Source organism: Podarcis muralis, chromosome 17 (genome assembly GCF_964188315.1).
Source record: "Podarcis muralis chromosome 17, rPodMur119.hap1.1, whole genome shotgun sequence".
In the NCBI taxonomy this organism is placed as follows: domain Eukaryota; kingdom Metazoa; phylum Chordata; class Lepidosauria; order Squamata; family Lacertidae; genus Podarcis; species Podarcis muralis.
The window spans coordinates 16,085,537-16,107,970 of NC_135671.1; the positions used below are offsets into that span (position 1 = coordinate 16,085,537).

The 22,434-nt window shown below is 42.2% G+C and overlaps 1 protein-coding gene across 3 annotated transcripts in view; it reads left to right on the forward strand.

Annotated features, from left to right (window-relative positions):
* The first annotated feature begins 2,996 nt into the window (after positions 1–2,996).
* Positions 2,997–22,434, forward strand: part of ECPAS (Ecm29 proteasome adaptor and scaffold) — a 63,000-nt gene continuing 43,562 nt past the window's right edge. The window contains exons 1-13 of one of the 3 annotated variants that reach the window (XM_028711377.2): positions 2,997–3,146; positions 9,601–9,731; positions 10,177–10,293; positions 11,628–11,746; positions 12,695–12,844; positions 13,612–13,783; positions 14,808–14,947; positions 15,609–15,690; positions 16,486–16,605; positions 17,301–17,386; positions 18,476–18,554; positions 20,036–20,085; positions 22,286–22,352. In XM_028711377.2, the coding sequence (XP_028567210.2) occupies positions 3,125–3,146; positions 9,601–9,731; positions 10,177–10,293; positions 11,628–11,746; positions 12,695–12,844; positions 13,612–13,783; positions 14,808–14,947; positions 15,609–15,690; positions 16,486–16,605; positions 17,301–17,386; positions 18,476–18,554; positions 20,036–20,085; positions 22,286–22,352 (1,335 nt within the window). In that variant the 5' untranslated portion in view covers positions 2,997–3,124. Of the gene's footprint in view, positions 3,147–3,492; positions 3,842–9,600; positions 9,732–10,176; positions 10,294–11,627; positions 11,747–12,694; positions 12,845–13,611; positions 13,784–14,807; positions 14,948–15,608; positions 15,691–16,485; positions 16,606–17,300; positions 17,387–18,475; positions 18,555–20,035; positions 20,086–22,285; positions 22,353–22,434 lie in introns of those variants that run through there. The other 2 variants (XM_028711376.2, XM_028711378.2) reach the window with 2 other exon arrangements.

The following is a 22,434-nucleotide window of genomic DNA, read 5'->3' on the forward strand; positions in this document are numbered from 1 at the left end:
ATGGGGAGCCGGGAGGGTTTTCTGTTCACGTCAATCAGGAAGAGAGGGGGGGGGGACACCAGCGGTCGGGATTGGAAAGGGAGCGGGCCAATTCACAGGAGGCGGGGAAATAGGGAGGCCGGAGGGTCGAGACGTGGCGCGGCACGCAAAGTGGGTGGGAGAGGGAGACGTCGAAATAAGGGACGTGCACGACGACGGAGAGGGCCAATGAGAGAGGAGGGTGGGCGGGGTTGGAGGGGAAACACCAAAAAGGGGAGGGAGGAGCATGAAGGGGGGCGAACCGAGTACGTGTATTCTAAGCGACTCGGCTGCGGGTTTCTCGTTTCTCCGCCCTTTATATTTTATTAAATTTCCACACATTTCACATATACATCCCAATATATAATTGAATTTTTTTGTCGACTTCCTACCCCATTTTCTAGGGGTTCACCCCTTTCTGCACCCTATCTTCTCTCTCTTACAGTGCTTTTTTAAATAGAAAAATAGGTGCAGGTGCTCACCATAAAGTTACAGTAAGTGCAACACTTCTTAACACAAAAAAGAGCTGCAGGTTCTGTGTACCCTGGAGTACCCGCTGAAAAAAGCACCGCTCTCTTATGACAATAATGTAATAATCACTAATTCATTCTGTTGCTCATAGTTCAAATCTTGCTTGCGAATGCCTCATACTATAATATTTCTTTATATAGTTCAAAAAAGACTCCCACAAAACAATCATCATTAGGATCTCTTATTTTAGCTGTTAACTTTGCTGGTTCAGCATAGTTAGGGTTTCTAATTTCTTAATAAGCGATGCATGTGACTTTAGATCACTCTCAGTCAATTTGCAATAAAATGGCTCTTCCTATCACTCTGGATTCTGACGTGGTTGCTTGATGGCCTCTGGTCCAAATAACAACAACTATTATTATTATTATTATTATTATTATTATTATTATTATTTCTATACCACCCTTCAAGGATCACAGGGCGGTTTCCAATATAAAAAAACCAAAATACATTTTGAAAGTTTCACACTCTCTCTCCACTATTGTACTTGTTACACACTGTATATTTAAAGCCCACCCCCCAATAACAATGCTGGGAACTGTAGTTTAACCTGCACAGGTCAGTGTTAAAAAGGCTGGAGGATGAGTAAGAGAAGACACTTTTTTCAAGGCTCTGCTGGACCACAACTCCCAAAAGCGCTTGCTGTGTGAACAGAGAACCCAGTGGGATGGAAAATACAGCCTAGTCAGAGCTAGAGACAAACTGCCATTGTCTGCAGAGGGCAGGAAGCCCCCCAGGAGGGCAGAGAGGCAGGTTAGGGTTGCCATATGTCCAGAATTTCCGGGACATGTCCGGGATCCAAATGGCGAAATTAGCGTTCAGGCGGAATTTCGAAAAATTGGTAAAATGTCCAGGGTTTTGCCAACAGAATCAGGAAGTATATGTTTGAGCATCTATTCTTTGTGGTGCAGCACCCCTTTTGCTTGTATTTATTTTTTATTCAGATTTGTCATGACCAATGGCTAGTATAATAAAGTTATTTGGATTTGGAGTATCAAATTGGATTTGGAATATCACCCTTTTGGGGGCAAATCCCCCTCAAAAGCTCTCTTGCCCCAAAATGCATTTTGAGTGATCTCCCGCAAAAGCTCAAAAACGGTTGGTTCCAGCACCTCTCATGTTTCACCATGCATGGGGCTGGGAGAGTAGCCCAACCTGGAGGGTCACCAAATACATGGTGCAGGTCAGGTGGAAGCCCAACACCAAGGGTGGTAGTAACGTGTGCAGGCTGTGCACAGCAGTGGGTGCCAGGGGGCCAGCTGAAGGTGGGATGGGGGCCAGCTGAAGGCAACGTGTGAAGCTCAGGGACATGGAAGGCAGGGGGATATAGGCATGGGGAGAAGCAACAGAGGCACATTGGCGTGGGCTGCATCATGGTCTGAAGACCTCCATGACACACTCAGCATCACCCACAAACCAGCCCTCCTAATCTGGCCACAGAGGGTCCTGTCAAGCAATATGCACAGTCATGGCCAAGTACCACTGCAGCACCATGTTTTGGATCACCACTTTTACCACCTCTGCATTTATTCCTATGGAGAAAAACCATGAAACAGTGGCAGAAAAACCTAATCTGTATTCCTGTTGAGTAGCCTGTTGAGTAGCCTGGCCCTACTGAGTGAGATCCTACAGGTGCGTGCGTGCATGCATTGCACAGTATGTTTTAGCGTGCAGAGCGCATGGAGTTACACTGAGCCAGGAGTCTCTTGAAATAGGCAACACCTTCCTATGCACACACACACACACACACACACACACACACACACACACACACAGAGAGAGAGAGAGAGATATTAATAATAATAATAATAATAATAATAATAATAATAATAATAATAAATAATGGGCATTTTAGGAGTATGGAATAATTTGCACACCCTGGTTTCACATTCACAGCCCATTTCCTTCATTCAAGTGTCTTGAAAATGTTGGTTAAAAATGCCATCTTTCACCACCCTGACAGCATCATGCCCTCCAACATTTCTCCGATGAAAATAGAGCCATATAATAATATTTATACCCCACCCATCTGACTGGGTTGCCCCAGCCGCTCTGGGAGGCTTCCAACATATATAAAAACCATAATAAAACATTAAACATTAAAGAACTTCCCTAATACAGGGTCGCCTTCAGATGTCTTCTAAAGCTTGTACTGTACGTTTACTTATCTCCTCTGCTTGAGTGTCACATAACCTCCCAACATTTCTCTGATGAAAACAGGGATGCCCTAAGGAAAAGTAGGACATTCCGGCATCAAATCAGGACGGCTTTTGTAAATCCAGGTCTGTCCTTGGAAAATAGGGACACTTAGGGGGTGGCTCTAGGATTTACAGGAGGTTTACTTAAGTCTACATCTGGGAATTTCTAAAACAATGAGCCACGTCGCTCAAAGACCTTTCGAGGCAGAAACAATCCCGACTGCTACAATCACCTTCCGCAGATAGGGGGAGAAACTCTCCTTTCCTTTTTATTTGTTAAGTGCTTTTGCTTTTTGTTTTCCCACCACCACCACCACCTCATTTTAGACGGGGCGGCGGGTCAGCGAGGACAAGAGTAGATAGAACATCACTAAGCCATGGAAGTCAGCATGGAGGCAGGTCAGTTTTCCTTTCCCGTCTTGTGATGAGAATGCACATGGGGGTTCCCACCCCCCAAAAAAAACCAGATTTCGCAGGGAGAGGAACAACCACCACAACAGGGTGTCCTCACCCAAGACTTATCGTAACCTTGAGTTCATCTGCGCGTGGAGCAACTGGGGCTTCCCTGGGCTAGGAAGAAGAGCGCCTTGGAGGAGGAAAACGTGGGGTGGCAAATAAAATAAAATAAAGAGAGCAAGCTGGCGGGCTGAGCGACGTACACAGCCTTTTCTAAATATAAAACCCGAGCAGGGTGGGGAAGGGTGTGCAAGGCAAGCGTGCGAGGCACATGCACACGCGGAGGGGAGAGTCGCAGGGCATCGAGCCCCGCCGTCGCCTCGACGGTGGTTGGCGTTTCAGGGGAGAGTCACACGAGAGGGAGGAGGAGGAGGAGAAGAAGAAGAAGAAGGAGGAAAGCAGCCCTTTTCTCTGCCTCTCTTTCTCTTTCCCTCCGCCGGCTCAACTCTCAGCAAGAGAAGCTCATACGGGGGGGGGGGGGGAAGCGGGGTGACGTCGGGGAGAAGGAAAGGGGGCGACGGGTGCGGAGCCCGGAGGGCGACCGGCTAAGCCTCCCTTCTTCTCCTCCCTTCTTTTTCCCACACCCCCCCCAGCTGACAACATGGCTGCGGCCGCTAACGCTGCCCAGGACGAGCTGAGTAAGTGGGGGGCTCTGGCACAGAGAGGAGTTTGGGGAGGGGGATTTTCTTTTTGGTGTGTGTGGGGGGGGGGGGAGAGGTGGGCTGACAAGTTTTAATTCCCCCTCCCCATAGCCTTCTAGTGGCTCCCTCTTTTTTTGTGGGGCTCCTTGCAGCAGGGGAGTGGCCGGGCCCTTCTTTATAGGGTGGGCGCCGGAGGAGGGTCCTGCACCCCGCTCGCTTTGGAGATCCTTGTTTCGCATGGGGGGGGGGCAAATATGGAGCCGGGAGAGGGGCAGGAGGAGGGGGTTTTGCCCCGAAAGGATGGGGGAGAGGAAGGGAAGGAGGGAGGAGGAGGAGGAGGAAGCCGGGCGCCTAGGCCTCTGTTGTGCAAAGTCATATTAGGAAATTGAAAGTAACGCATCGGGGCGGAGGAGGGTTGGGGAGGGGGCGCGCAATATACTGTATATATCTATCTATATCAGTGCTCTGACACCCTTCTTCTTCCCACCCTGCTTTTTTAATATATATAAGCCCTTCTTTTGAAGAATCGTGTGTACGTGCGCTTCGTTATTCTCGATGGAAACGAGGCATGCTTGCCATGGATATGCTCCCGTTGGAGATTTGACGAATCCAAAGCCGCCCTCCCCCCTTATATTCTTCTGGGGCAGTAAATCCAAAGCGCCCCCCCCCCATAACCCCCGGTTGATTTGATTCTTCCTGTCCTATCACTGTGAAAAGTGCAGGCCAGGCGGCAATAATGACTTTGCTTTTCCGGGTTAGCATCCGGCTCTGGGGAGTCTCTTGGATCCACCTAGAATTGGGATGGTTTTTTGGGGGGTGGGGAGATCCTGTTAAGGGTCACCTTCCTTTTTCACCCCCCCCCCCCCCCTGTCTTTCAGACGTGGAGATGTTGGGGAAGGGAAGAGCATGTTGCCAGCGTGCGAGAAGCTTTTGATTTCCCAACGTGTCTTGCCTGGTGCAAGTCTCCTCCACCCCCACCCCCCATTGCCTTCCAAATTTAGTGCCTCTCTCTCTCTCTTCCACCCCCCCCCCCCATGTTAAAGGGACCCAAGCCTTGCTCTGCTGGGGCGTGGAAGTAATTCTTTGTGACAGGAAGTGCCTGCAGTTTATGGCACTGAGGCAAGCTGGGAAATGTATTTTTCTTTTTTGTCTCATTGAAAATGGTTCTTTCACAATCTCTGCATGTTCCTGCTTCGTCTCTGAAGAAGAGATCCTAGAGGAACAGTGATGGGACTTGGTAGAAAGTCACGTTGTGCAATATAATATTTATTTTGAGCAAAGATGCAGAGGCTGGGGCTGTAATTGTGATTTCTGTGGTGCTTGGGTGGAACATTCCCTTAATAAAACCTTCTGATCTCCGTTTCCTCCTTCAGGATATGTAATCCTGTCTGATCTTGAGTAAGCCTTCTCCGTGTCCCAATCCTTTGGTTTTCTTGGGTTTGAAATGACATGATTTGTCTCTGTACTTGTTCCAAAATGTTGGGAGGTGAAATGATACAGTACTTAGAAATGCTTAGCTTGTGAAGTTTTCCATTTCTGTTATGCTCCTCATCAGAATGGCTGACTTAAAGCATAAGTAAACTTTCTCTGCCTTCTGCCTAATTTACCTGCAGCATGTATTTTTAAATGCAGTCTTAGCTGATACTTGATTTTGGAGACTTAGTGTAAGGAAAATAATTTGTACATTTCAAACGTGTAAAGCAACCCACATACATGCAGTTCCCATCTGTGGCCTGGTTGTCACCTAACTTAACAGGTCCACTTAGCATGTTACATTAAGCCAAACCATGGCTAAGTGTGAAAGAGAAACACGGGGGGTACACGGAACAAAAATCTGAACCATTTTGCTCCTCTCCGGGTCTTTCTCCAACCGGAAGCTAAGCCATAATTTTGCTCGGTGTGATAAGTGAAATTGGACCCATGGTTTGCCTCACTTCAAACAAGCTGCAAGTTGCAGCTAAGGTTTGTTGTTGACTAATACTGTACTCATGGTTTGTTTGCGGGGAGACAAACTATGTGTGTGGGTTCGCACATACCTAAACCTCCTTGTCTTATTTCTGGGTAATGCAGCAGTAGCAGGACTGGGATGGGAGTGAAGTGGCAGCAGTTTTATTTATGAATACCTGCCTGCTTGCTTGTTGACACTTAGTTTTGGTTTGGCTTAGTCCAAGAGGGGATGCATTGCTTAATGCCACATGCAATGCATTCAGAAGCACCTTTACTGGGAAGTGAGACCTACTAAGTTCTGTAGAAATTACCGTACATTCTGGTGAGTGTGCTTAGACTTGTAGTCCCTTTGAATCCATGACAGAGGTTTCAAAAACAACAGATGCTGCACGATTGTTGCAATGGTTTTGTGAAAGTCCATGATGATGCTAAGTTTGAAATGAGAATCGTGCCAGCACTCGAGTGGCGTGCGCCTATCGCATGCGAGATTTGGAAAGTGTGCGTCACTGGCACCATTTGGTCAGTACTCTTGACATCTCTGATGAAAGGTGACACAACATCTTTTGACACGCCAACTCATGATTTTTATTAATTTTAAAAATTCCTTCATGAAATAGTGCTGACTGTTAAGCTGTTGAAATATTAAGCAGTTTATAAATGATAATAAAATAAATAAATGCCAGCAATACTTCTCTTTCCTAGTGTGCCCTGTAATTTAATTATCACTGTTAAGTCTGCAGTTCAGGAAGGTTTGCAGCACAATTTCTTCCTAAGGCTATCAGTGGTTACTATTATTATTGTGATTACATTTATTTCCTGCCCTTCACCAGCAGGTCTTAAGGCAGTTTATAGCAATTTAAAACAGTTAAAACATATTGCATTCACAAGTATAGGGTGGGTCCTGAAAACACACATCTCAAGTGCCGAATGGGTGTACTTTGCTTCCATGGTTGGAGGCAGTATACGCCCTGAGTTGAGTATACTGGGTGGCGCTGTGGTCTAAACCACTGAGCCTCTTGGACTTGCCGATCGGAAGGACAGCCGATTCAAATCTGCACGATGGAGTGAGTTCCCGTTGCTCTGTCCCAACTCCTGCCAACCTAGCAGTTTGAAAGCACACCAGTGCAAGTAGATAAATAGGTACCGCTGTAGCTGGAAGGTAAACGGCATTTCCGTGTGCTCTGGCACTTGTCACGGTGTCCGTTGCACCAGAAGCGGTTTAGTCATGCTGATGACCTGGAAAGCTGTCCGTGGACAAACACCAGCTCCCTTGACCTGAAAGCAAGATGAGCGCCACAACCCCATAGTCGCCTTTGACTGGACTTAACCGTCCATGGGTCCACTTACCTTTATCTTACTACCTGAGTACTAGTTGCCGGAAACTGCAGGTGAGGAGGGGGTGCTGTTGTGCTCAGGTCTTGCTTGTGGCCTTCTAGTTGGAAACAGGTTGGCCATTGTGAGAACTGGAGTTTGGAATAGATGGGCCTTTGGTCTGATTCAGCAGGCTCTTCTTGTGTTCTCATGTTCCTGTGCTGCCTGGGTAGCATGAAGAGGCATATGTAAATAGAGCATCCTTCAGTGCCTTCCTGTGCCTGTGTAGCTGCTTCTGGAAAATTGTACAACACTGTTGTAGGAAGGAGCTACCCCATGGGGTCAAATCATGTGTCCTGGGGCTTCTCACATTGGTCCAGGAGCACAGAAATATTGTGTTGTACTAAAACAACCTTTGGAGGTCCATTTGTATCAGGAAAGTTCATTCGCTATTGATGCCCATCGTCCTCCACCCCTCCCTCCACCTTTCATGGTAAAATAAGTTTTTATTTTACCATGTTTTTATTTTATTATGTTTTTAAACATAGAAGATGGGTAGAAATGATGATGATGATGATGATGATAATAATAATAATAATAATAATAATAATAATAATAATAATAATAATACTACAAACAAGGATTACTAAATTCACCTCTTTCTAAATTCTAAATTTCTAAATTCACATTTCCTGTAAAATGTGCTCTTCTAACAAGGTTTTGGTGAGAAATCAGTACACCTTACTCCTTTGAAGTGTTTTAAATTATGCTGCCTTTAAAAGCTGGATTCTCAACTATGATTACAGTGTTTAAAGTTTGCAGTGCCCTTGCAAATTGATGTCGTCACTTTGAAATTGGATGCAAGTCATTATCCCAAACCACCTTGCAGAACATTACTGTTGCAAGCCCTGTAGTTGAAAATTCTGTTGTGTAAAAGGCCTGTTCTTTGTGGCCACATTCCACAGATAATATTGTGCTGACTAGACTTACCCTGAAATGCATCTGTCTTGGCAAGCCCCTGACACACGGCTGCCTCCATTCCGTAGTCAGTGTATCAACATGATGTAGTGAAAGTATCTGGATGTGGTACTATGAAAATCTTATCTAAGGGGCATTTATATGCCATTACTTTCACTGTTGGGGTACCCCTTTCTTACCTGGACTTTGAGAAAGTGATACAAGCAAGACATCTGTGCACATGTTTACTAAATGGAACAAGCTACCATGAAAAAAGATTAAGTTTGAAATTGGGGTTCATATCTGAAAAGAGGAAGTTACAGTTTTAGAAAATCAATAGGGTACTTATTTCACTCTTTTTTTTTTAAAGTGCTGTCTGTATCAGTTTTCGGTTTCATTGTCAAAAGCTGAACCTGTGCTAGTATTGTATGGCTAGCCTGCTACAGGGCATTCATTTTAAAGTATTGAAGGAGGGGAAGTCACAGAAGTTCAAGGAGCCAAAAGCTATCGTGTGAAACAGGTGCTACATTCTAATAAAGTAGGATTTCTTATTTGGGATTTCTTCCAATTTTTTACATGAATATAATCCGCTCAAGGGATATGGAATATGGATTCCCTTTTTTTCCAGACTGGTCCTTGTCTTGTTTCTCCAGACCCCTAAAATCACATTTGCTGTGTTTGGAGCCATTGAGCAAGCAGCTCATTCATAGCAGAAGCACTTCATTGCAGCAGGATTTTAGCTCATCCCTTCTTGTTGGATGATTTATATTATTTGTTTTGCCATTTTATGACAACCCGTGATTAGCAACTTAAATATAGAACCTGAAAAAAGAAGTTGATGGAGGTGCTAGCATTGTGTTCAGTGTAACATAGCACACAGGACTTAGAAAAATGTAGAGATGCCTTAACGTAAGGAATATATGTACGACTACATATTACTGTGTGCAATAGTATAGGAAAAAACCTATAAGAAGATAGGAAATATTATTTGGATGGCTTAATGTTTGAAGAGCAAGGGGTGTAGATAATAATACTGTATTTCACTTATTGTCTTGTCTTCTCTTATATACCTATATGCATGTAGGTGGAGGTTGCTTGTTTGTGTTTGTGTGTGTGGTGTGTGTGTGCATATATATATATATATATATATATATATATATATATATATTCTCCACACTGATTTATTGAGATCTGGCTGGCTACAAATTAATCAAATAAATCAAAATGGTCATTGGTGACCTTGTTGCTGACACAAATATTCTTATGTGGTAGTGTGAGCTGTAAAATTGTCTGTGCAGTGGAAACACTGGTTACTGATATCGGCCCCCAGTTTGTATGAGATATTTTGCTGGCATTCTTGCACAGGGATAATGAAATAAATCCTTTCTTGGCAACCAAAGAGCTTTGATTAAACAGTACTATAATGCAGTTGGTCCATTTTATTTTAGTGGTGAATAAAGTAATATTGGGTTGTGTCTGTTTTGCTGTTTGTCATAGATTTTGCTAGTTTTTAATTCATCTTCCCCCTTTCTTTTTCATAGATCAGCTTGAGCGTGTCTTTTTACGGCTTGGCCATGCAGAAACGGATGAGCAGTTGCAGAATATTATATCCAAATTCCTACCGCCTGTTCTTCTGAAGCTTTCCAGTACACAGGAAGGAGTACGTAAGAAGGTAAGTATAGACTCCCTGGGCACAGAAGCACATGCAAAGACAATGATTAAAAATCCTCCCATATGTTAGTTTTAGATGCATGCAATTTATTCTGTTTGGAGACTGCTTGTGTATCATCAGATTTGTTTTTAAAGTCAAGCTTTTATTTTGGGCTGGCAGCCTGAATATTATTCAGGGATGTGTTTTGGGTCAAAAAAATATAAATGTTTGGTTCATTTTTTGGGGTTCGGGTTCAGATTGTCTCTCTGACTCAATAGTGCATTCGGGCAAAAATAATAACTCATTGGACTCATTCCTTTAAAAAATGGTTACATGAGATACCATATGGGTATTGCATTCACTTTCCTTTGGTATTCTAGAAATTATTAGCTCATTATAGCTTGGACTTTGACAATTGCAGAACCCAAATCGGTCAGATCCAATATGATTATTTTCTCTCTTTCAGGTTATGGAACTGCTTGTTCACCTGAACAAACGTATCAAAAGTCGCCCCAAAATCCAGCTGCCGGTGGAGACTTTGCTGGTCCAGTACCAGGATCCTTCCGCAGTGTCCTTTGTTACAGTAAGTGACTTATTTTAAAAGTTGTCGGCTGATGAAATATGAGGGCTTATTATAGTTAGAAACTTCATCCAGTTGTCTTAACTATTCTGTCTTTTCAAAAACTCAAATAGTTATGTCACTGAAAATGGATGGAGGAGACATGCATTGAATTAGTAACATCAGTAGATTCTCATGCATGACCTTTAGCATTCAAAGGTCAGACTTGTTAGGAAGCCACTGGTCGGTCTTGCCCAGTCTTGTCTATTCTGACTACCTGTGGTTCTCTCAGGGATTCAGTTGGGAGTGTTTTCCAGCCCTACCTAGAGATGCCAGGGATTGAATTTGGGGCGTTCTGCATTCAGAGCACGTGCTCCATCCCTGAGCTACAGCCTGTCCCGTTGACATAGAAGATAGACAAACATCTAGTTAAGAGCTTGATAACCCAAACTTTTAAACATTAAATACTAAAGATAGATAAATAGATTCGTAGGCTTCCTGGATTTTTTGTCAGAATCTTGAGTGCTGATGATTGCCTGTATTCGTTTCTTTTGACTGCCTGTCCCGTTCCATTGCCAAAATTATTCTCAAATTTAAAAAAAAAAAAAAACAAATTTCAGGGTGAGGCTGAAACTTTAGCAAGTCAGTGCAGTAGTTGATTGACGTTGGTTACACAGCCACCCAGATGTCTGTGTAAAAGCTCAAAGATGGTTTGGAGGGCTTTTTCTAGTTGATTGTGGCAGGACACAGAGGTGGACGCAATCTCTTAGGTTTTAATGGGCACTTTCCATTAAGGGCTTTAGGAGTCAAAGCTACAACCTTGAATTTTGCCTGGAGTGTTGATGTAAAGTGCTCCTAGCAACCTACGTCTGTTAGGAAATGGGTTTCTGCAATCAGCCCCATTAAGAGCACATCACACTTGCTCAAGGCGAATGAGGTTACAGTACTTCTGATGAACTAGACTGGTTGACCAGCAAGTACAGCCGTACCTTGGTTCTCGAACGTCTTGGTACTCGTATGTTTTGGCTCCCAAATGCCAAAAACCCGGAAGTAAGTGTCCCGGTTTTCAAACGTTCTTTGGAACCCAAACATCCCGACGCAGCTTCCGCGGCTTCCAATTGAGTGCAGGAAGCTCCTGCAGCCAATTGGAAGCTGCGTCTTGGTTTTCGAAAGTTTTTGGAAGTCGGAACGGAATTGGAGAATGGATTACGTCCGAGAACCAAGGTACAACTTTATGGGGATTGCGATTTGCCAATAAGTGGATTATTCTATACAGATTGCTTAAACCTTTGTGGAGACATTGCATGTCGCTGTTGCTTTGAAGTGGTTCTATGTAGATTTATCTTGTACTTTTGCAGAATTTCACCATAATATACGTTAAGATGGGTTACCCTCGTTTGCCTGTGGAAAAGCAATGTGAGCTTGCTCCCACACTCCTTACTGCAATGGAAGGAAAACCTCAACCCCAACAAGACAGGTATGATATTCTAAGCATACAACTTCTTTTGTATTGTCTTAATTTTAATTCTCTCTCCCCCCCCCCAAATATTTGATGTCCTTTAATGGGTCTGACTGCATTTTAGACTGCAATTACATGTTGAGAAAAATCTTGCGTTACAACCTTTAGGGGGCTCTTCCACTTCAAGATTATATATTGGAGGAGAGGGTGTTGCATGGTTTGGTTGTTTCCCAACGTGGAAATATCTCTTGTGTGCAGAAAACTAATAGGAGGAAGGCTAAGGGTAGAAATCAGAATAGCACTATGGAGATCATTCCGTCATTTCTGCTTGTCTAATGGAAAGGTCTCCCCTCTCCTGTCCCCATATGCTGTTCGCCCAACCCCCACAGAACTGTTTTGTGGAAAACTTGAGGGGACGGGGAAGACCTATTGAACTAGTGGGACTCAATATGCTGTCTCCCAGCAGCACAACTTTGTTGTTCGATTCAGAGTTTAGTCTAGAATTATCTCCTTCTTTTTCTCAGACAGGGAATTTTTGTGGTTGTTGTTGTTGTTTTCAAGAGGCATACTCAACTTCTGCATAATAGGCACTTCTGGAAATGTGGACATTAGAACTGATACTGCTCCATTTGTTAAGTAACATTTCTACGTATGTGGATTAATTATAGTCTTGGTTATGATCTTTTGACTTACAAATGGCCATTGGATTGAGTTAATTTCAGTGGAGTTTTGAAAATGCAGTTCCATTGGGATTAGTTGTTCTGTAGAAAGAGAAGCGTAATTTTTTATGTGGACTATATTGCTTGAAGCTCCTGATTCTAGATTTAGAAAATGCACATAAACCAAACTAAGAATGTTTTTTTAATTTGCTTTCACTCTCAGTGTTCGTTGTGATAGGTATCAAGTGAAAACTAATAGATCATGAAGGCATGTTTCACAGTGGCAGTAAATATAATTGTTTTTCAGCCTAATGCACCTTCTAATACCAACCCTTTTTCACATGAAATACCCTGTCGAACCTCTGAAAGCAGCTTCTCCGTTTAATCTTGCCGAGAAACCAAAGACCGTGCAGCTGCTCTTGGATTTTATGTTAGATGTCCTCCTTATGCCTTATGGGTAAGTAATGTTGCAGTTCAGCCATTGCTGTTTCTGTTCTCGTACAAGTGTCTGGCCAGTATTGCCAAAAATCACAAAATGGGCTGGGGTTTGAAAACTCTCATATTTAAAATGCTTTCCTTCACAATGTATGGTTAAAGACTATATAGTAGTTGAAGAGACTATTGCATAACAAGTTTTCCAGTTTCTTGTTGATTAACTACTGTTCTCAACAATGAATGCTCTCTAAAACTTCACTTCTTTGAAATAAAACCGATGCTTGATAACTTTTAAGTTTATTTATAGCAACGATATTAATATTTTGGAAGAATTGTTGCATTTTTGTCAAAATTGCACTTGTTTCTGAGCTGTTGAATTACTTTGTAGTAGGGTTTTATGGTAACACTTGGTATATGTAAGTCTCTTTTCTTGTTTGCATTTTCATTCATTAGACAAAAAAGTAGGCTCTCAAGATGTGTTTAAGTGATACTTTCTTCCCAAAGGAACAGGGGATAAGTTCCTTGGAGTTTGCTGGAGGACGGGTCTGCTGGCCTGTCCCCTGCTGTGCTGCAGTGCCACCACTGCAGGTGACCAAAGAGGGGATTGCAGTTCGGTGGTCATGTGACACAAATAGTTGTGTCTTCTGAAGTTGCCTACTCTGGCGAAGTTTTTCCATCTGAGCAACTTGTTACTGGCACAGCCTGTGCCCGTTCACTGGCTCACCAGCCCTGACCTGGGAATCTGAATTCCCTGAATAACGTTCTCACGTGTTTTCCTTCTTCCTCTAGATACGTGTTGAATGAATCCCAGAGTCGCCAAAGTGTCCCAGCTGGACAGGGCTCTTCTTCATCAAGTAGTTCCGGTGGTTCTGGGATCCCTCAGCCTCCTCCAGGAATGAGCTTTTACGCAGCCAAGCGGGTAATTGGGGACAGCCCATGGACGCCGGAACAGCTGGAACAGGTAAAGCAAATGCGTTGCAGTGCAAGGCTGTGTCCGAGATGGGTGCAGATATCGCCATGCATGCAAACTTGGGAGCCTGATCCTTGATTGCATTCTCTTCCCCCAAACCTGGCTTCGCATCTAACGGTAGGGGGAATTTGAAGCCATTTGAAGCCTGGCTCACTTGCTATCTTGTTACAAAGGTGACCATATAAAATACAAAAGGTTGTCTCCAATGTTATCTCTACCTAGCACAGACCTATTAAAATGGATGAACACAACTAACTCTCAGGCCCATTAATTTCACTGGGCTTCGTTTGGTACAATCCAAAATATCGGACTGACAAAGAAACGATAGTGCACGCATGCGGGTGGCGCTGTGGTCTATACCACCAAGCCTCTTGGGCTTGCCAATCAGAAGGTCTGCAGTTTGAATCCGTGCGATGGGATGAGCTCCCGTTGCTCTGTCCCAGCTCCTGCCAACCTAGCAGTTTGAAAGCATGCCAGTGCAAGTAGATAAATAGGTACAGCTGTGGCGGGAAGGTAAACGGTGTTTCTGTGCACTCTGGTTTCCGTCACAGTGTCCCATTGTGCCAGAAGTGGTTTAGCCATGACCCAGAAAGCTGTCTGTGGACAAATGCCGGCTCCCTTGGCCTGAAAGCGAGATGAGCGATGCACCCCATAGTAGTCTTTGACTGGACTTAACTGTCCAGGGGTCCTTTACCATTTTTATTTTAAACCTTATTATGAGAGAGAATGTTCAGAAAGCCTTCCTGCTTATCTGGTAGCTGCAAATCTAGCCCAGACCACCTTGCCAGTGCTAATAATAGTACTTTACTGTCACTGGGGGTATTTTATGGTTTACCCTATTAACACTTGCATAGCATAGCCTATGATGAACTGACCATCAACCCTTAACTGGCTCTACCATCCTGCAATTAAACACATAAAAGAATCTCAGTCCTTGTTATTGCAATTTGAAGATCATGTTCCCGATTAGACTAACGGATTTCCCTCCTTTCCCTCTCTTTGCATTGCCGGGCAGTGTAAACTGGGCATTGTGAAGTTCATCGAAGCTGAGCAGGTGCCTGAACTTGAAGCTATCATACACCTGGTCATCGCCTCCAGTGACACAAGGCACAGTGTAGCCACTGCAGCAGACCTTGAACTCAAAAGCAAGCAAAGGTAATGGCTTGGAATTTTTCTTTTAAAAATAGGAACTGAAGCTTAAATATTAGGCATCCTTGTTTTCGCCGATTGCAAAATTGTGCTTATTACCATGGCATTTATTGACAAATGGCATTTACTAAGTTTTTGATGCTGTTGTATTGTAGGACCCCCCCCCTTTTTTTTTTAGCTGGGTAGTTTTAAACTTTCTGAAGAAAATAAGGCTGGACAAATTACAGGCGTATGACCATTCAGAGTTTCTTCTATATATTGTTACTTGTTAAACTTGTATCTATCATTTCCACTTAAGGTTGCTCAAGGCAGCTAAAAGCAATAATAATTAAATTAAAATCAAATGTAGTGTTGAAAAGAAGGCATTGAAGACATCACTAAAAAAAAGAGCCAGTTGCTACACATTTACATGTCAGCTTGTAAGCCAAAGGCCTATCTAAATAAATAAAAAATGGCTTTGCCTACCTCACTAAGCCAGTTGTCAGGGCTCCTTTAGTACTCATTTGACGTAGGAAAGGGAGCTCACAGCAGTTTTAGACTCAGCAAGTGTGATATTTAAGTCTGCTTCTGGAGGAATGGAGGAAGGAGGAATGAAAAGTAAATGTTGTGTAATCATCATTAATCCTTCGACCTTACCAAATATTTATCCCTTTTTAACATTCTTTAGTTTGATTGACTGGAACAATCCAGCCATCATCAACAGGATGTATAAAGTGTACCTTGGGGACATACCACTAAAAACCAAGGAGGTAAGACTTGCTTTCCTAGCTCCATGTTCCTTTTTGATTCCTGTGGACTAGACATTTCCATCTAGATACAAAAAGCAAGCCATTAAAGACATTGCTGTTCCATATTAAGAACGTCACGTCTTTGAATGGCATATGTTTGCATATGTGCAAAGAACCAGATGCAAATAAAGCGCTATGTAAGCTGCAACCTTTGCCGCAAGAAGAAAGTTAATCCTTTAAAAAAAAAAAAGATAAGAATTTGTCACGTCCCCATGAGTATTAAGGAAAGGTCAGAACTCATGAGATCATTTTGCAGTTTAAAAGGATTTGATACACAGTACACAAGAAATAGAAATTACGTCTTCACACAAGGCACAATTGATTTTATGGAATTCGGGGCCGCTATTAATTTAAATGGCTTTGAAAGAGAATTTGACAAATTAATAAATAGCGGCAGCTGTTGGCCATAATGGAAGTGCCAAGTTCAGAGTGATTCTGGGGAAGAGCTGTTACTTTCACATACTTCTTGTGTTCTTCTCTGGGCCTAAGTCATGGCTGCTGGTGTGTTCACAAGATTAATAAGTAAATGAGTGGAACTTTTCACACCAGCCTCTAGTATGGAGATTTACAATCGCTTAAAACTATTGTGAATAGAAATTCATGGCAGCATTTTGCTGCCTTGCTAAGCATGCTTACTACAAATGAAGTGCTACAGTGGGAATGACTTTTGAGTAAACATGCTTAGGATTGCCTTGCCGATCCTTATCTTTATGCCTTTCCTGAAGTCACCCTTAACCCCATATTTGTTCATAACAGGGAGCTGTTCTGAAACCAGAATTGAAACGTGATCCAGTCAGCACACGGGTAAAATTAAAGATAGTCCCTCATCTTTTGCGCTCCAGGCAAGCTGCAGAAACGTTTCCTGCAAATATTCAGGTAATGTCTTCACCTCATAATTCTCAGCCTCTTTGAGTCCAGGCCTTAACACTCTGGCTTTACATCATGGGCGGTGGCGATTACCGGATCGTTTTGTTTTGTTTTTATTTCATTTATTAATACATTTATATTCCACCTTTCCTCCAAGACAGCATGCATGATTCTTCCCCTCTCCATTTCATCCACACAACAGCCACGTGAGAGAGGTTAGGCTGGGAGACACTGAGTGGCCTAAGGTTGCCACCCATTGAGCTTTGGGGCTGAGTGGGGATCTGAACTCTGGTCTCCCAGGTCCTAGTCCAGCCCTCAAAGAACTATACCACACTAGCTCAAGGAATGTGATACTTGGACTAATGCTGTACAATAAAGCTTTTTGGGAACTGAATCTGAGAGCACTTCTATGCTAAACAAGACTGGGTGCAGTGAAGCTTAGCATACAGGACACCTTTCTTAAGAGCAATTTATCTTGGACACTGTTTTTCATGAACTACTACTGGTTTTTTAAAAAAATAAAAAATAATTTGATAGAATATGATCTTCAGTGAGACACAGAAAACTTTGAAAGGATTTTTTTAATGTCGCTCAATAAACATTCAGTTCCTAATTATGCCTCCTATCATAAATAGGACAGAGAGGTTCAGAAAATACCTGGAAATAATATTGACTGTATCTAATGAGCTATTTTGTTCTGTTAGGTGGTCTACGATGGACTTTTTGGTGCAAATACCAATGCAAAACTGAGAACCCTGTCTCTTCAATTTGTGCATCATATTTGTGTAATGTAAGTACTTTAATATTGGTCATGCCGCCATATGCAGAAACATATTAATGGGAAATGGAATATAGAGATAAGCCTGAAGATTTATGTTTCTGAGGGTTTTGTCCTCTTGAGCAACAACACGGCACTATGCCACCAGGAGAGATTTCTTACTATTATTTTAATATTATATTTTATTTTATTTCATACGCTGAACTTTTAGTCCTGACAAATAAGAAAAATAAAAGAGAGTATATTAGTTGGATTAAAACCATGTTAAGATGGAGAGTAACATTTAGTTGGATACAACCTGAGAACTAAAACACAGCAAAGCAATGTAGAATATTAAAATAACAAAACCGCATGTAATTGGCAGAAGGATACCTAAAAACTGCTACATTAGTATAGTGTTATCACCTAAATGCTTCCTTAGAGAGTTAGGTTTTCACTGGCTACCGAAAAGTGAGCAGTGACTGGGGCCAGTCAAGCTTTCATTTGGGAGGGCGTGGCACAAGATCTTGTTCTATATCAGGGATGTCCAACAGGTTGATCGCGATCTATGGGTCGATCCCTGGGAGGTTTTGGTAGATCGCTTTCAATTGCTGGCTTCCCCATCCAGCCCTGCCCCCTCGCCCCGCCCTCTAGAAACTCAACAACTTTGACCTGAAACTCCCCCTTGGGAAGTCACAATATTTTTCACTCTATAAGACGCACCCGACCATAAGACGCACCTAGTTTTAGAGGAGGAGAACAAGAAAAAAAACCCCTCTCCCTCTCTGCTCAGTGAAAGCAGCGATCCCTCTTACTGTTCTGGCTTCAGCGATAGCTGCGCAGCCTGCACTCGCTCCATAAGACGCACACACATTTCCCCTTACTTTTTAGGAGGGGAAAAAGTGCGTCTTATAGAGCGAGAAATAAAGTATTCCTAAAAATCCTTGACAACTTTGACCTGAACCCCAAAAGAAGAGGTAGGTTACTGCCAGTTTTTAATGGTGTGAGTAGATCGCAGTCTCTTGGAAGTTGGCCATCCCTGTTCTATATCAAGGATGGTTATAAGGATGTCTTATTTAAAAATACACCAAAACCTTTAATCTTCCATGTGTTGCATTTCAGTTGCCCGGATGGTAAGATAAAGCCACTGGGCCCGATGCTCCTGAATGGATTGACAAAACTGATTAATGAGTATAAAGAGGTGAGTTCAAAGGATATTTCCAAAGAGGGACTTCAGTCGCGGAATCCGTCAACATGCCCGTCTTTTTCGTATCTGGGGAGTCACTTCATATTTGCTATAGCTAGAACCAAGAAAGAGAATGAAGGGGAGCCTGCAGTGCAACAATTCAGTGTGTTCTCCCTAATAAGAATGTTCATGTTTGGGGTTCCAGCCATGCATTCTCAAAACAGAGCATTTGGTTCCCTTCCCCATTTCTGTTTTTTGCGCATTCATCTTTCTATGGCTATTGAGCATACTCTGTCCTCATTGGGCTATTGATTTTTAATTGTTTCTTTCCATTTTGGCTCCATTTCTTTTGGCTGCCACCACCTGGGTTTCCTATTGAAAGCAGGTTTGGGGTTCTGTCCTGGATTTTACAAATGGACCGACAAGGGCGTCTCTGTCTGCATTCCTGAGTATGGTTTGGCACACTCAAGTTTCACCCAAAAAAATAAACATGGTTTACACTAATGTAAATAGCCCGTGTTTAATACCTGCGGCCACAATTCCACAGGGTGTGTTCAGCTCTGGTGGCCTGACCCTCCTCCTTCCTCATGCAGCAGCACACATCTGTGTAACACCAGCAAACCCAGGGGGTACTTAGAAGTCATTTCCTGTCCAGGAGGTTTTGACAGCTGGGCAGAGCAGATGCAGAATCTCTAAGCCACCCATCTGTAACCTGTGTTGAATGCCTGGGGGTGTTCAAGTACTCTGCCCAATCTTCTCATGCACGGTTAGAGAATAATAGGATAAACCACCTGCCCTGTTTCATGGGTATGGTGCTCCCATCTCTGAGACTGCCAGAGATCCACATGTGAGCGCAGTAGAAGTAGTAGTAGTAGTAATAATAATAATAATAATAATAATAATAATAATGTATTTATAGCCTGCACATCTGGCTGGGTTTCCACAGTCACTCTGGGTGGCTCCCAACATAATAATAATAATAATAATAATAATAATAAAGTGATAAAACATCAAACATTAAAAACTTCCGTAAACAGGCCTGCCTTGGATCATTTGAATAGTGTTTCGTCTATCATATGTTAGTCCAAATTATACAAGCGATTCCTGGATTGCACTGCCCAAACCTACGTGCTGTTTCAAGCTCTTCTCATGGCGCCTTATTGTATCTGCAATTTTCCACTTGCCAAGGCTCCTTTTTCCTTCTTGACAAATAAAATTAAAGGAACTAGAAGTCGTTTCACTGCCATATGTTGTGATTTTTCATCTCTGCGTGAAGAACACAGCTCCCATCTGTTCCTTCACTCAAAATGATGATGTAGATGATTATTTATTTTTGGCACTTTTGTGTTTCTGAAACTTTTCTTGTTAGAGAAAAAGTGGGAAGGATGATGTAAAATGCAAGTGTAATAGTTGGGGATAAAGGGCAATGAAAACCTGATTGTGTATTGTTTCTCTCACTTTTATGCTGACTGGCTTTTTTTTATATATAATTCAAGGACCCCAAATTGTTGTCCATGGCCTATTCAGCTGTTGGAAAACTTTCCAGGTAACAGAAATGCCCTGAAACATGTAAGATGTTGGTTGATTTTTGCAAAGCGATATGTTGCTCTGACAGCGGGCAAGCAAGTTAATTTACCACATCACATGGCAATTCATAATGGTGTGTAGAATGTGGAATTGATAATGATCTTCTAACTGCTCCTCAGCTGTTCAGTTAAATTGGTGTGGAGGGTGGTTATTGAATGCTTGGGATAATAAACTTTCTTTAAAAAGGGCATTGTTGAAAATCTATCTGTTCTGGACATAGCTTAAAACTATGTTGGGTAGATAGTCTTGGAGCAAAGCCTGTGATGGCATGCTTCATAAGTTCTGTGTATAGAAATTAACCTTCAAAAGCCCTATCAAAATTTACCTCTAAAAAGGGGAAAGATTTGTACGATCTGAAGAGATGCCAACGGTGACTAATTAGAAACATCTCCAAAAAAGATACCTTTGACATGCTCTGGTCTCCCCTTTTCTCTTTTATGGAAGAAGCACAGGATATTTTAATGCCACCGTTACCACAGAGGTGTCTGTGGAGGGAATATATTGGTTGAAAATGTATTGTAACTTTTGAATAAATGTTTTTTGAATTAAAAATAATAATTCCTATTTCTATAACTTCTTGATTTTTTAAAATGATCTCTGGTGGTGATTAGATAAAATAAACTTTTACCAGTAGAGGCAGGCAATTTAGATCTAGCCTCTGATTACTAATAAAAGTAATTGCCTGCCCTGCTTAACAGCTAGTGTTGCCTAGTGGCTAAGACACTTAGGTATGAACCAAGGCATTTTTGGTTGAAATCTTACCTCTGACATGCGTTATGCCAGTAAGTGCCCTAGGGTGCAATTGCAAACACAATTACTAGGGAATAAGTTATACTGAACACAGTGGGACTTGCTTTTTCAGTATGTGTGCATAAGATGCACCTTGTCAGGCTCCCATTTTTGCTATACAGGGCAGTGATACTGGGCTACCTTACAGACTCTCCAACGGACAGATCTCACTCCTCTGTGACTGTAAAAGTGGATCTATAGAATCGTTATATCATATAATCTTCTGTTGTCCATTACATTCGGCTTCACGGTCCAAGTTTCTGGCCCCATATTTATCGAGAATTGCTGACAGACCTCAGGAAGCCCAAATAATATACTTATTAAACGACGAAGACTCAAGTAGATCCCTTGCAGTCCCCAGATACCTGATTAATGTCTTATTTCATAAGAGGAGAAATGGATCACTGTATGACTCTGACAGCTTAGCCAAACTTAAGAACCATCAATAAGTGCCAGAACTAAGACGCATATCCCCCAAAATCCGAGGGATTTGAATTGCGGTTGACATAAAGGGAGCTTATTGTATATAGTGTTTACTTAATTGAAGTAAAATTGGTTTTATATGGGTGTTTTAACTTGGAACTGTTTAAATTGTTTGTTTATGGATAAATTTTGATGTATTGTTTTAGATATGGGCCAATGGCCGTAATAAATCAAATCAATCAGTCAAAACTGGGCTACCTTACAGATCGTTCGTAAGAATTTCTGCGATGCCATCATTATTAGAATGTCAAAGCAAGCTCTGTGAGTTTGTGGAAATGGCGAAATTGATGGCAATCTTAAGAGGCCATTCAAATCAGAGAATAATTAAAGAGTGGGATGGAGTGAAGGAATACATGAAAAATGTGGTTCCAGAACTGGAATATTAATAAATAATGTGTAAAACGTGCAGGGCTAAGCAAGGAAATAATAAAAGAATAAATTGAATAATTATTAAATTATAACAACACAACAAGATGGAAGAAGTTAAAAAAAAGAGATCACACATGGGTGAAGGGGAGTGGGGGCTATAGGGGAATTTATAAAAATTTCTAATATATTTCTAATTGCGTTGCATTTATATATAGCAAAGGGAAGTCTATAGCAATTAGGTCTATTTTAATCTAGTCAACTATGTAATAGGCTTATGTTGCAAAACAAATAGGGATTTTGAATTTGATGTTTGTAATTCTTTTTTGGTTTTGGAATAAAGTTTTAAAAAAGAGAAGAATTTCTGCGAATAATTGCATGTGGAGTGGTTTGAACCTTCTAAAGCAGTACACGAATACCAGGCAACATATCGCTATTTTATCGAGATGTTAACTGCAAGGGTATATATTTCACTTCAGTCTCAAAAACTGATCTTTTAAAATGCTGATGTTGTCTTTCAGCCGAATACCTCAGCTGTTCACCAAGGACCTGGCACTAGTCCAACAGTTTTTTGAGGCTCTTTCTAAGGTTAGTAATTCCTTTAATAACATGCATGCACGGACATAGGTTGTCTAGAAAATGCTCCTTGTTTGTAAGGCTGGGTGCTAAA